Source organism: Haemaphysalis longicornis, unplaced genomic scaffold (assembly GCF_048455015.1).
Source record: "Haemaphysalis longicornis isolate Haplotype H1 unplaced genomic scaffold, Haemaphysalis longicornis Haplotype H1 scaffold_5, whole genome shotgun sequence".
In the NCBI taxonomy this organism is placed as follows: domain Eukaryota; kingdom Metazoa; phylum Arthropoda; class Arachnida; order Ixodida; family Ixodidae; genus Haemaphysalis; species Haemaphysalis longicornis.
The window spans coordinates 79,676,036-79,691,319 of NW_027526385.1; the positions used below are offsets into that span (position 1 = coordinate 79,676,036).

The 15,284-nt window shown below is 46.6% G+C and overlaps 1 protein-coding gene across 2 annotated transcripts in view; it reads left to right on the top strand.

Moving 5' to 3' along the window:
• Window positions 1-5,909: 5,909 nt before the first annotated feature.
• Mrtf (Myocardin-related transcription factor) overlaps window positions 5,910-15,284 on the top strand; it is a 234,930-nt gene continuing 225,555 nt past the window's right edge. Inside the window, exon 1 of one of the 2 annotated variants that reach the window (XM_077670792.1) lies at window positions 5,910-6,194. Coding sequence is in view for 1 of the 2 variants with exons in the window: in XM_077670790.1 (XP_077526916.1) it covers window positions 6,552-6,717 (166 nt within the window). In the remaining variant the exon portion in view is untranslated. Of the gene's footprint in view, window positions 6,195-6,258; window positions 6,718-15,284 lie in introns of those variants that run through there. The other variant, XM_077670790.1, reaches the window with a different exon arrangement.

Sequence of the window (15,284 nt, forward strand, 5' to 3'; positions counted from 1 at the left end):
GTGATCATTGTTGCTATAAGTGTGAAGTTCCTTCGTTTTTTTGGCAGTGATAATAATTGGACATCACCTTAGAGCGGCCTACGCTATGACATGTCTTTCTCGTTCCGAGCAAGTGCTGCCACAATTACGGCGAACGCTGAAGGTTTTTTTTTGCTATTCTTGGTCGATCTCCCGAAGTGGGTATTCTTGCCTTGACAAACGTGCGCCGGGGACGCTGGGCGGTCGCCGCGAGGCACGCACACACAAGCGCTCGTCATTTTCTTCTTTTTTTTTACCGGCCGGGCAGCCGCAGCGAGGCACGCGCTTACGTCCGCTGGGAATTTTCTTTGTATTTTTAACTGCGGACACCAAAGTATAACGATTTGCTGTAAACAGCGAAGTTTGGAGAATTTTCTGAGGGAAATTGTGTGGATAAAATTGTGGTTTAAAACAGCCCGCTGCGTCTTGCGTGCGCAAAAAGTTGACTTAGCCATTCAACATGCAAGTGGGTACAAATGTGATTGCAATTAAAACTGTTCCATGGAACACCCACAGCGGGCAGGCGAGTACGGATCCGGTGAAAAATCAACTCTCCCTATATCCTTGGCACCTGGACTCGCATGTCATCAAAAGACAGAAAGCATTAGCTTGATTAAGTGGCCTTGAAAACAAAATAAGTCGACTGTCGATAATTCCAAGTTGCTTAATTAGATTTCTTATTTATTTAGAAGTGAAGTGCTGGTCCATGAAGTGTTACACGCAATTCAATGGAATAAATTGTTAAGTATTTCTAAGGTAAAACCCATTTCACAGGTTAATTGGAGGAGGAGGAGGTAAACTTTATTGAGCCAAGCTCTGTTACGGGATTAAAAACCAGCCAACAAGACGGAGACACAAGGAAAGAAACAGACAGGACGATGCTGTCTGTTTCTTTCCTTGTCTCCGTCTTCTTGGCTGGTTTTTAATCCCTAAATCATGAACCAGCAGGCCCAGTTTTCCACGTTGCTTCTGTTACGGGGACGTGGTGGTCGCTGGTTTTAGCCTGGCGCCGACAATGGCAGCCCGATTCGTGAGGGAGGCATGGGCCTCCGGAACATAACTGCCCAGCGCCCTCTCCCAGTGCTCGTTGCAGGTGATGGAGGGAAAAGAATCACTGGGGCAAGCCCACGTGGTGTGGGATGAGGTGGCGGGAATGCCACATGATGGGCAATTCGGGGAAGGAAATAAAGACGGGTGAATGCGATGGAGCAGCGCGCGACAGGGGAGGCTGGCTATACCTGTCTGCAGAAGGCGCCACGTGCGTTCTTGCACGTTGTCGAGCGAGGCGGAAATGTGTCGCTATGTCGTGAATGGGCAGTCCTTTCAAATAAAAAAAGCATTGAGGTGACCATCCTTTCGCGATAAATTCAAAATTTTCAAGAGCAAAAACGACGCCGCATTCTGTACTGATACTGGCGCCATCGCAACCGAGGCAGCGTACAGTCGATAAAGCGGCCCAGGTCAGGTCACTTGGGGCCTGATAAGGTGTCGATCGGCACCCCACGCCAGACAGTTTCGGGCTCTCTTCCCCCCTCCCCCCCTAAAAATCTCATCGCATCGCAGGTCACTTGAGACTCACGCCAGTGTATGCATCTTTCTCTTGTGAGGTCCTCTACCTTTGTTGCGCACAGCGAGTGCGAACAGCTTGCAAGTGTGGTGGGTGCCTCAGGCTTCGATTTCGGTCAGGCGCATCAGGCTTCGGCTAACTGTGTCGTACGCTCGACTTGGGGACGAAAATCGAGATTGTGAACGGAATCGAGAACGGAGACGTGTTGCGGACTGGTAACAATGCTGTTATGGCGCTGTTTGTCTAATTGCAAGTTCGGTAAATTCGAAGTTTTTTTGCGGTCCCCGTGGATTTCGTATTAAAGGGAGATGACTGTACAAGCTTGGTTCGCTCAAAAGATTGTCACGTCAGGATAGCGCAAACACCAATTTTAAAGCGAACTTCGAGCTACTGAGCTAGACGAAAGAGAAACAGATGGAATCCAATTTCTTGCCCTAATAGGGACTGGTTGTACGTGTGATTGGATATATCACCGACAAATGCTATACCACCAATAAACTTGATTGAGAGCATCTATTGGTGCGTCTGCTTCACAGAGTTACTTACTTGAATGCCAGGATGGAGTTAACAAGACATGGGTCCTGTGGAAGTGTTCAATAAAAGGCTCTGGGACCTTCCTATTTCGACAGCAGACTGTTTACATCACCCCCGAGAAAATGTCGTCTCGGAAATGCAATTTTGCATGGCAGGGAAGCCACCTTTAGGTGCTCGGTGTCAGCGAGCTTTTTTAAAGTTGGCATCGCAGCTGGAAAGGGCATTCCAGAGACAATATATGAGGTCTATTATCGAAATATGGAGGCTCCGTAAGAGCCTTGGTATAGCGCTGTACAGCGGGCGCATTTAAAGTCTGCCCCACTACTATACACAATTGTATTACTGGCAATACATTGTTCCAGATGCAATATAAGGAGTCTTACGTAAAAGTGGGAAGGCCATTAAACGTTTCACTGGTCAGTCACTGGTTTCACTGGTTTCACTGGTCAATCTGTTTTTGGTGCTTCACTAACGGCGTTGACGTCACTGTTGATGTTGCGTGGCGGGAAATTTCAAAGCGTGTCAATATTTGTGGTTATGAATACTCAAGCATTTCTATGTATGTGGACTGAACGATGAGACCCGTCTTCCCCACGAAAAATCTCTTCCCTGCAATGCTATAGCATTGATGCCTGGATTCAAGAGGCTTGGTGTACAGTGCCCTATAACGGCACGAGGGGTTTAAGGGAGGTATTTAAACGCTCTATGGTCTTCCCGCTTTGACGTAATACTCCTTATATTGCATCTGGAACAATGTATTCCCAGCAATGCAATTGTGTATAGTACTGGAGCAAACTTTAAATGCGCCCGTTGTACAGCGCTATATCAGGGGTCTTACGGAGGTATTTATTTAAAGGCTCGTCGGCCTCCATACTTCGATATCAGACCTCATACATTGTCTCTAGAATGCCTTCCCACGAAAGACCTTGTCATAGCAGCGATGCTAACTTTAAAGAGGCTATCTGACACCGAGCTCCTAAAGACGGCTTCACTGCCATGCAAAATTGCATTTCTAGGGCGAAATTTTTTTCAGGAAAGGGGGCGGGGGGTATAAATACTCTGATGTTGAAATAGGAAGGTCCCAGAGCCTTCCACAAGACACTTCCACAAGTACTTCCACAAGACCCATGTATCCTACAAGGGCTATACACTGAGCCCGCTAAAACGGGATTCATTATTGTGTACAAATTCCATATGACGATCGTAGCGCCTTTTCGTATGATGATGATGATGATTTTCAATGGTATCCCCCTTGTAACGGGATGTTCTTACTAAAGAATCTAATACATCTATGTCGTAAACTTCGTTTAATTCTACCGCTACTCTTAGGGCAGGCTCAAAATAAATGTCTGTTGCAGGCGGTAGCGGTCCTAGGCAATATTCCCCTCTCTGTTTTTCGTCCACCAGCATTCTAATCTTCTTTTAGTCACTTCGATCACTTGGAAGATTACTGCCTCTGGGCTACCCTTAAATTCTAGGGCCTCGAGACGCCGAATATTTCCTTCATACTATAGATTTGGATGGATAACACTCACATTCCAATACTATGTGCCGCGTAGTTTCTGTTTCTTTTCCGCAGACCACGCATATCGCATCGTTTTGTGTACACTTCCCCACAAAGCTCTTAGTTCTCAAGCAACCCGCTCTAGCCTCAAAAAGCAAAGCACTGTCCTCGAAATTATCGTAGAAAACTTCCTTTCCGACATCCGCTTTCTCTGTCCTGTACATCATGACGACGTTTTAGCTTCAATTTTTGCTCTCCGTTTATTTGTTTATATCTGCCTTGAAGTAAATACCTTCATACGACCCTTTCTTGTATTCCTATGGAGCGCGATACACGAAGCCCCGCTAAAATAGGCTTCACTGTTATACACAAATGCTCTGCTGAAAACATTTTTTTTAAAATGACAATATAGGCGTTCTTATTTTAAAATGCGATGGCCCTGGGTCCTTTTAATAGATCTCACCATTAGACCCCTTTATCGTGAGGGCGCACCGAGCCCCCCTTTTTTAAAAGGCGTCGTTGCTTTGTTGTGGGTTCGTGCATTGAACAGAGGCTTTGGTGATACTGGGTGGTTAATTGGGTTCATTAAAGCTTAGAGAGAGACAGTGAGTAGGAGCGGCTACATGATTGAAAGCCTAGAAGTAAAAGTGAAGTGGCGGCCAAGGCCTGGACAAAACCCGATGCGTCGTCTACTCAAAGCTCACCGCGTGCAGCCGAAGGGAGGTGGGGAGGAATTCAACTCGTGGAGCCTGCGTGTTGGGGCTTGGCTCGCCCTCGGCCTGGCTACAGGACGACGTCCTTCGTTTACTCTTGTAACAGGCTTCACTACATAAATAGATTGGCGTGATGACAAGGAGAAATATAAGCGGTCTCATACGTAAATATGACGGCCCTAGTGACTTTTATTAATAACATTTTCTTGCACGGCGAAAGCATGACACATCAAGCGTTACAAGACAGACAGACAGATGTTCTCAATGAGCCCGCGTATAAATGCTACGCATTACAGAAAAAAAAAAAAAAGCCGTTGAGTGACGTAACTTGTATAATTTGTATGAAAAAAAAAATCAAGATTCCACGTATATGTCGCTCCTAGATCATTTCGTCGAGGTGTTAGATACGCACGTCTGGTGTTCACGGCGCTATAATCCTATTTATTATCTACAACGTACAGTCATGGGCAAGTGAAACGCGAACACGAATACATAAACCAGAACACACAAATAGCGCGATTTCTTCCCGTGCAATAGAAATTGCAGTGCGCGGCTTTGTTACAGTAACAAAGATCGAAAATGTGTCTTTCCAAATAAGCCACTAGCGAGCCATTTTTTTTGTCTCCCCTATCCATATCCTTTGAATTTGCGCGTTCTGGTTCCCATTTTCGTGTTCTCATCTCATTCGTCCATGAATGTACGCTTTGTCAACCAGCGGTGCAACTATAATTTTTTTATCACCGAGCTTGACAAATTTAAAGTGTTCCCAAAATAAAAATAAATAGACTCATCAGCGATAGGTTAGACTTGAGAGCTGCTCTTGCTCGATGCCGAAATGCCTTCCATCGACCGCAGCAACATTTCAAAACGACCGCGTTTGCTCATCCGCTGCTCGTACCACGAATCGCAACGGCTTGCACACGTATTGGCGACATTCTCCACACAACCGCAGCTGCCGCATGGGGTTATCCGCTGGGCGAGAGACCGCAGGCGCTTGCGAGCTGGGGTGGTCGAATTCTGAAGCCGTAAGCTCAGCGAGCAGTTCTTGCAACCCGCACGCAATCGTCTGGCACAGAGACCGCGTCGTCTGCACGCCGCATCCCTGCGGAGCGCCACGTCATAGCTGACGTTTTGTGGCGTAAATATTTTGATGAAATGAAGAATGTGTGCCAGCGCTGCTCGGCCCCGGGCTCTTGTTTTAATCCGCGCCTCTGCTCCCAGAGAGCCGCTAAAAATACTCCCGCTTCGTCCCAAGTGCTGCCTCAAAGTTGCAAGGCCCCGATGACGTCACGCTATAGCTGCTTCCACTTTTTTGCTTCTTCCGGCCGATGGGTTCTGGCTGGAGCTCAGAAACGACGGTACATTTCCTCTGTCACTCGTGTGAATATTCACTTAAAAAAAGGGGAGAGAGACAAGGAGAAGGAACGTGTTAACGCTGTTGCCGTCGTTGTCAAAGCCGAGACGAGCGTTTCCCTTTCAAACGCCTGCGGCAAGAATGGCGCCGCCTTTTTCATTTTGTTCCGGGCGCCGCGCCCAGAGGTGTGAGCGGTGAAACGTTGTGAATGTATCCGCGTTGACCTGACGTGATACCTTGGGGTCGGAACAAGACCCGTACTCGACCATCGTTCGATCAGCACGACGTGCATCGGACGCCCGAAACCAACGCCAGTTTGTGGTCGGAGCGTATTGCCGCGCCCGGCTCCCATTGGCCGAAACGCCGCTGTCGTCTGCGCGTGAAGTCACGTGTCTTATCACAACATCCGCACCGATGGCTGCTACCGCCCGCGAAGAGAGTCGTGCGTGAAAAACAAAACAAAATGTGCGTCGAACGGCTCGGACAGCGAGGAGGAAAGCCAAGGTAGGTCACTTTTGATCTCCTAAAACAACGCGGGGCGAAGAAAAAAAGCGTTCTCGACGCGCGCACGTCTCCCGAGCAGCTCGCGCGGACGGCACTTCGTACCGGCGGTGAACGCAGACGATCAGCGGCAAGCCCCGCGGGTAGGCTTAGCGCGCAGAGGTTGAGCAATATCAAAAAGTTGTGTGGTCGGCCGCGTCGGCCGCTCCCACAAGTTCTGCGTTGTTTCTTTTTATTCGTTTCTCCGCGCGTGTACGTCGCCGCGTGCTTCGAGGTGCGCTGCGTGAAAGCGAGAAGGGATGACACTCCGCCGTGCGCGCTTGTCGTGGACGTGAAGCACCCGCCGTCAGCTGTTCTGTGATGCCGTCGAAGGATGCGGGTCGTTCGGTGTTGTGGTTCGACGTAGATCCTCCGAGCAAGCCGCCGCGTTGGATTCACCTGCGAAGGCTCGTGGGAGCACCGCTCGGACCATGCGTTTTTGCGCGTCGACGATCGAGTCTGCGCCGAGCTCTCGTTAAGCTCAAAGGTGAGTAGAATGCCGGCTGGTTATACTTCTACCCGCTCGTTTTGTACGAATTTTCCGCGCTCCGGGCAGCTACGCGGTGCGCGTCGTCTGCTACTGAACGGCGTACTGCGCAGGCGCAGTAGGGGGTCAGCTGGAAACGGCGGTGCAAACGCGCGCACAGCCGGTGTCGAATGCTCGACTCCGGGTTTAAATCGGGCGTCAGAATCGACGCCCGGGGCCCGAATGAGGTCCGTGTCGGCGAGAATGAAAGCAGAGACGCCGCGGCGGTCGCTTTTCGCACCGTTTTGTGCTGCAGCGACGCAGAACGTGACACAGCTGTTCATGTTCGGGACCGAGACATAAACGCACCACTACGCCGCCACACCTGCTGCATCATGTGCACGAACCCGACGGCGGTCGCTTTCATAACGGTCGTTTTTTTTTCTTCAGGTAGCGGTTGTTCACAATGCGTCACCTTGAAGTGATTGCGTAACTTTGTCGTTTTTGTTTCGCACTCAGCGGGCTTCCGATATCACAGGTGTGCGGTGATACCGTCGGCACGCTGCAACCGTGTACTTCACATTTCTTTTTTTTTTGATAAGCAGAGGGTGCAGTCTCGTTTGACTCTCAGCTAAGACACGCACGGATTGAAACAGAAACGAAAAAAAAAATACGGTTTGCTGAGCGAAGAGGAAAAAAAGGTGTTACGCGATAAGGGACGTGTTGACTTCATTCTGTCGACGAAGCTTCGGTGAAAGCATAACCAAGGCAGGAAGTGTATGTGCGTGAAAAAGTTAAAGCTAAAACAAAATTACCTCCAGTCCCCGCGTTTTCTTTCCTTCCTTTAGCAGCAGCGTTGCCCCGGTAGCTGCTCAGAATAAATTAATAATCACAAGGCGATAATGTAGTACAACTTTCTTATTGCATTTTTTCCTTGCATGACGAAGAACCGCACGCCGTAATTTAGTTGACAGCTAACACGCCTATAATGCTTCGGCGTAAAAACTTCTGGCATGAAAAAAGAAAAAAAAAAAGAGGAGGAAATGTGATATTTGTAGTTTCCTAGCCACGAAGCTCATAAAGTTTAGTTTTCAAAGCGAGAGACAAAACATTCGCTGTAGTTTCGCAGCGTTGCGCAAAAGAAATAGCGGGCAGTGATTTGACGTCACCGGAAAGGTGATCGTCTGCATGCCTGGTAACGAAAGGCGAAGCCAGTCACGATTATAATTCCCGACAATATCTCGGGTATATATTCTCGAAAATTGCCCCATTGCTCGTCCTTATGCGTACTTTTCGGATGGTCGTAATAGTCATTGTATCTCTTCTTCAAAAATGATACGTCCAATTATGCATTTTGCACGGTTTACACTGTAAAACATCGTTATAACGAAATCTGCTTTTTGGAAACCCTGCTTTATTCGAAGTTTACTTTTTCAGTTTCAACAGCAGTGTAGAAGAAGCAAATCATCATCGCTTTTAATGTAGCATCGCTTATACCGAAGTCGCTGTTCCGTCACGAACTCTTTTATAACGAGGTTTTGCTGTAATCTACCCTAGGAAGCACGTAAGTGCGCCTGCTATTTGTTATATATTTGTTAGTTTATATTTTATATTATATATAATATAATATATTTGTTAGTTTATTTTATTCCTTAGCCACCGATATATCAAACTAGAACGTATTATAAAATAGTTCGTTATAAGTGATAATTCACTATACGAAACACAAAATGGATACGAATTACATGTAATAAGATTCTCGTAAACAATGCGTATTTTTTTTACATGTGTTATGCACCCACTCCCATTTTTAATGCCCCCGGGCTTTGAGGGTAAAATTGAATAAATAAAAATAATACGTTCGCCACTTATGCGGCTGGCATCGTCAGTAAAAACATCTGTCGTCTAATTATCACTGACGACGCCACCCTAATAGGTGGCGAAACGTTTTGTGTATTCGTTGCCCCGTTGTGTAAAGCCAATGTTCTGAAAGTCGCCAGGATTGGTGTTCCTACGCTTCTGGAATATCTTTCCATGGTTAAGATGTTCAGACTATATATATATATATATAAGAAAAGAAAACTTTGAACAAGGTAAAAGCACGATTGTTGCCAACGTTTTAGCAAAGAGACTTGCTTTCGCCCTGATATATATATATATATATATATATATATATATATATATATATATATATATATATATATATATATATATATATATATATATATATATATATATATATATATATATATATATATATTGTGAGCACAAGGAGAATCTACAGTCTTGGGACAATCTATTGTGCTGGGACAATCGCCGTGCCCCGATAGGATGCCATATCGTCATCGCTTCATCTTCATCATCTGGGCTTCTGGCATTATCATCACCGCTTCCTGACGGGGTCTTCCTCGGTTATCGGCTGATTCGGCTCTCGGAATAAACCGCTCTCCTTCACGAGTCCTCGACTCTCTCATATATATATATATATATATATATATATATATATATATATATATATATATATATATATATATATACAGAAAGATGGGGCAGCAGTCTACAATGCCAAAGGAGGCATAGGGGTGTGGTTAGGCTCTTTTCTTTTTCATTACGGATAATGAAGTAAACACTCTGGGCGCGTGTTTTTCTTTCTTTCTTTCTTCTGTATATTAAAAAAATGTTTACTTCATTAACCGTAGTGAAAAAGAAAAGAGCCTAACCACACCCCTATGCCTCCTTTGGCATTGTAGACTGCTGCCCCATCTTTCTGTATTTCCTCAACGAGCCCCTCATTTCCTTACTATATATATATATATATATATATATATATATATATATATATATATATATCTATATATATATATATATATAGCGAATCAGAATGGGAAATGAGGGGCTCGTTGAAAATAAGACAGAAATAAGTGTTGGCAGCCAAGAAAACCTCGGAAAGAGGTTTTCCTGGCTGCCAACACTTATTTCTGTCTTGTATATATATTATATATGCAGTAGAAGAAACTTCTCGAGGAGCCAGAAGAAACAGTTGAGAAAGTGGTTGACTCACGATTAAAAACAAAATACAGTGGTTTACTGACGTTTCGATTCGACGCATTTCCTCAACGCATGCTTTGCGTGGGTGGAACACACAGTGCAGACTCAGAGCCTGCCCACTTTTTTCCTGGTGAATACTGAACAACACTAGGGTGCGCACAACGGGAGGTGACAGAGCAACAATCGTACCTATCGGTAATATCAATCAATCAATCAATCAATCAATCAATCAATCAATCAATCAATCAATGAATGAATGAATGAATGAATGAATGAATGAATGAATGAATGAATCAATCAATCAATGAATCAATTGATCATTCAATCAGTCGGTCAATGAATCAATCAGTCAATCAATCAATCAATCAATCTTCCAGGTATTCAGGAGCATAAGATCTTGGTACTGGTGCACCATCAACAAAACAGTCTTAAAAACAAACCCCAAAAGAAGCCAACACGATTCAACAATACAGCAGAATACGACATTTAAGATCAATACTTCAGAACAAAAATATAAATTTCTCCTTCATTTCGTTGGACACAAGCGGTCAATCATCGTTCGCTTCTGGACTTTATTCGTGAAGCAAACCTTTTCACGTTCATCTGATCATCATTTTTCATCATCCTCTGATCATGCACCTCATTTATGCCCTGCGGCAAAATAGGTTAGCAATAAATAAACGGAAATTTCGACGTTCAGTAAAGAATCACCGTGTAACAAACCGTGCATGCACTTTACCGGATAAAGTTCAAAACACAATATGGACAAGAGAAAATAAACAAAGGAATAAAAACATCGTGCGTTCGTCAGAAAAGCAGCAAAATACTGCAGGCAGTACAGCGATGGCATAAAGGCAAGTGAGCTCTACAACAGCTCTCACATCATTAGAGAAGAAATATAAAGAGTGTTTGAATATATTAACATAATAAGAACAACGACGATAATGATTGTTGTCTCAGTTTTCCAACTGCGTATATGAGGCTTAGGGCCCTTCCTCTAACTCGCTCGAGTCGGCCGGGGGCCGTTCGAGAACGAGAAAAGAGGCGCGGCTTCTCTCGCGTCGGCCGTGGCCGTTGTTTATTGGGGTCGTCCCAGGAAGTCGGGCGAGGAAGTGCCGAGTCACGTCGCGGTTCCGGGCTCCCGCATTACCCCCGCTGTCTCGGCGAGGCCTTGCTTTCGCCCGCGATGGCCGCATTTGCATAGGGCCGCCGTGTCGTCCTGGCTAAATGCCTCCCCGCGGGGACACCCCCTCCGGCCAGGGCACGAGCGATCATCTCTCTACGCGTGTGCGTGCAAACGTCAGTCGGCGCGGCGTTGCACCGTCTCCGCTGCTCGTCGAAGCGTACGCGGGCAGACAACGTCGTACACACTGATATGAGTTGAAAAAATAGGAGTCAAAAGGGTGTGTAGTGTATTACTCTTACTCTCACGTCTGGAGACTGCCTTGGTGGGTGGTGGGTGCTAAATTACGCCTTTACGTAAAGGGGTGCATTTTTGTGTTATTATGGAAGTGCACATTTACGTGACACCGCTCTGGCCAGTACACGAGCTCATCTCAATGTGTAAGTTTGTACGTCAGTCGGCGTGGCATTGGGCCGTCTGCTGCTCGTCGAAGAATTGCGTGCACTGTCGACGTCAATATCACCGACCGAGTGCACCCTGATAAGGTTTCAAAAGGGTGTGAGTGTAGTACCCTCACGTCTCGAGAGTGTCTTGGTGGGGGCTAAATTACGCCTTTACGTAAAGGGGTGAATTTTTGTGTCGTGATGGAAGTACACCTTTACACCCCCTGGCCAGTACACGAGCTCATCTCAATGTGTAAGTTTATACGTCAGTAGGCGTGGCGTTGCGCAGTCTGCTGCTCGTAGGAGCTTGCATGCGCAGACGACGTGGATATCGGGAGTTTAAAAATACAAGGAGTTAAAAGGGAGTGCAGTGTAGTGCGCTCCAATCTCGACACTGGCTCGGTCGGTGCTGATTTACGCCTTTGCGTGAAAAGGTGTATTTTTTCGTCGTTACGCAAGTACACCTTTACGCGATGGGGTGCATCGTTACTCCAGTGACTGCTTTCGTCCTCATGGAAATACACCTTTGCGAACAATTTCACCTTTGCGGGCGAATTTGGCGGGCTTGATCGCGTAGATGCAACGGAATTGCGTAAAAATATGGCACAATGAGCAACTTCAGGACACAGGCACATATTAGTATACCTTCAGCAATGCGCGTGCTTGTTATAAAGCAGCCCCGATGAACCGTGCTTGTATACTTGGGTCGTGCTTGAGCGCACCCAAAATTGTTCCCTGCTGCATGCGAGCTCCCTTCGCTGCACCGGGTTCATCTCTCTATCATGCCGTTTAGCATGCACTGCGTCGTCGCACTCATCCAGGCGTGTACGGGGATGCGGTACCTAATTGGCTAGCATGTGATTGTTTTGGTGGAGCATGCGCCCTGAGCGCCTCTTAAAGAAATTGGGGAGCAATTCCACTTTGTGGCCAGTACAGCTATACAAATCGAACCAATTTGATGAATGGACAAAAAAATATGTAATTTCTGGGAAAGGAGTCATTATCGTTCATCACGACTCGTTCGTAGCCTATAGTGTGGACTTATTTGATGGTATATGGTACAGAGAAGTACATTAAGTAATCGTAGTATAACTAAGGCGGAAATCGTTCCGGATTGTTACACGGGTCTAAAATTCCTATGTTGGGCGTAATACGGTATTAAAACTCAGCAGTTTTGGACTTGGAAGCTTTTTAAGTGCGGAAGCGCTTATACCGTATACCCCTGTATTTCGAGTATATAGGTTTACCAAAGGCGTCACAGCTCTGCTAAGCTGTCAGACGAACCTCTAGAGAGGCAGCGAGGCGCAACGGCCTGACGTTAGACATCACGTGGCCCTTTCAGGTTTGACGTCGTCAGCAGGATAGCTTGACGTATTAGGGCGGCTTTGTGGCTGCAAAACGCAAGCGGAACGCTTTGCTCAGCGGCACCGTTTATATTAATGTGTTTTACATTTCTATTTTTTTTACTTTTATTTATATTTCGCACAATTATTTTATATTGTGTATATGCAAATGAGGTAGACGCGCTGTCGCCTCGTCGGCCGCAGATGTCTGCCCATACATAATTTGATGACACTTTATGTGTACAAAGGAATACGATTTCTGAGGTAAGCACACTGGCAAAGATGTGCTGAAGATGATGAGGCAGACCAGCGGCAACGTCGACAGCGGCGTCATGCGGCCAGCACTGTGCCCTGGATTTTAATGAAATGTCAGCGCAATAGGGAAAAGTCTGGCGATCATTTGCTGAGAGAGGTTACGAGGCGCGCGGGAAGTTTGACGACGAGTTCGACGAGTGGTTCGACGAGGAATCGGGCGAGCATTCTTGTTGGAGAAGAGGAACAAGCGCCAAGAAGTTGACCAACTATTTCCAGGAGCAGGCCTAGGCCTGCTCCTGACGAGCTTGACGAGAGAAGGGGAACGCGTTTCGAAACCGGAAGCCGCTTGCCACCAAGGCTGAGCCATCGGACGTATACATGTGTAGGCTTTGCATGAGGCGCGATTCTCATCGATGACGGGATAATACATGGTTCGAAGCCAAACCAGTGGTAGAAGAGCCCGAACGCAACTACGTGCTATGCGTGGAGGGTCTCTTCCAAGCGTTATCTCCCCTGGGAAAGCCCGGGCACCGAAGGCCGGGGGAACGCCTGTCCCCTGTTTAACCGGTGGGTATCCGCCGGTGGGGTTCGAACCCGCCACCTCCCGCTTTGCAATTGAAATACGATATCCCGCCTGCTGTCCACGTAAAATGATATCACCGGACTAGACAATGACGACTCCGTGTCCTGCAGCCTGACGTCCTGTAGTTGCTTCGTCGTGACCAGCAGCCGCCACTGCCAATGCCACACTTCGCCACACTTGGTTGCGGGAACAACTTGGTTTCACCTAGGTTCCCGTTAAAAACACGTTCCACAAATTTTATGTGCAACCCGGCAGGATTTTATGTGCATCGAGAAGTTTTCAAGCAAAAATGAGGAACAGCAATCTTATTTGCTTTAGGTCTTACTCACCTACGCGGAACACCGCATAACGGGTTTATGTGGAACCACTTTCACCCACCTCACCGATGGTTTTGCTTACCACAGCCTAAGCCCTCATTCACACAGCAGCCACCTTCTCCGTCACGGCACCGTCACGTCAAGGAACCGCGACGGAGACGTAAACGAGTAGCGTTCGTGCTGGAGCTCTCCGTCAGACTACAGGGTCGTCTGCCTAGTGATCAGTTTAGCCTAGAATTGAGCGTTTTTAATCTGAAAAGGAAAGAAAATGGTTTGTGCTCACTTTTCGCTAAATTTGGGCGTAAAAATTTGTTTTCTGATTAGCTGGTTTAGCGCGGGAAATGGTCCCGTCACGTTGACGTGACGGAAACGTAGAGCTCGGCCTCCCGTCACCGTCGCACCGTTTTCGGCGAGAAATCGGCCGAAAAACGGCGCCCATGACGGAAGACGGTGACGTGAAGGGGTGAAAAAACGGCTGTGGGAACGAGGGATTACTCGTCTTGCACGGAGGGCGACGGATGAAACTGATTTCGAGAACGGAACGCTGTTTTTTTTTTTTTCTTTTTCAGTACAAAATACTTGCGAATTGTGTTTCGAATTGTGCACGCAACTAATATAGCAGTGCTATTGCAACAAGTTTTCAACCGTGCCACCGAATATATAGATCTTAGCGCGTCGCGGAGCACATGCAGTAATAGGACACATTGCAGCGATTATAAGCGTATTGCGTCGCACACTTGCCTGTAAATGTGCTAATCGAAAATGCGGAAACCATGTCAGCTTAAAAATTTTTTCTTTGTTCGTGCCTCGACGAGGTTATAGCGGTCACACCCGTTATATTTACTCCTGACGCCACATTTGCTTCTAGAGATCGTTTTAACTTGTAAGCGTGCAACGCATGAACAGTTTAGTTTTCATTCCCTCCAAGGTGGGTTTGAACATGACGAAATGTTTGTGCATGACGAAATGGTTATGCCGTCGCTGGGCGCATGCCTTGCAGCGACCGTGTCATGTAAAACGAGAATATCGGCCGTTGGATTAGTTACTTTTGTTTGTTTACATTCCTCTGTCGTTAAATTAACGCATAGATAAACGTTGTTCGACATTTGAGCAAACATTTCGGGCCCATAAAGGTTCGCCACCAATGGCTCGATTGACCTTTCGGATAGCATGTGCCACTATAAGGGAAGTGTTTGTAAAAGGGTGCTACGCCGCAAGCCCTTTCTATAAATATTTCGAACGAGCAAGAAACGGGGTAAGGCAAACATAGCGCCAAACTGCAACCTACCAAAATTTTGTTTACCCGCGCTCATTCTAGTGCTTTTTTAACCCTTACTCTAAGCATCGGTTTTCCACGCCGATGGGGCAAAAATGAAAAGAAACAGAAAGCAGCAGTGAGAGAAAGGCAACTGTAAGACAACTCGTGGACTTGCCGATCGACTCCCAAAAGGGTAGTGAGGAAATGTTTGTCTTATC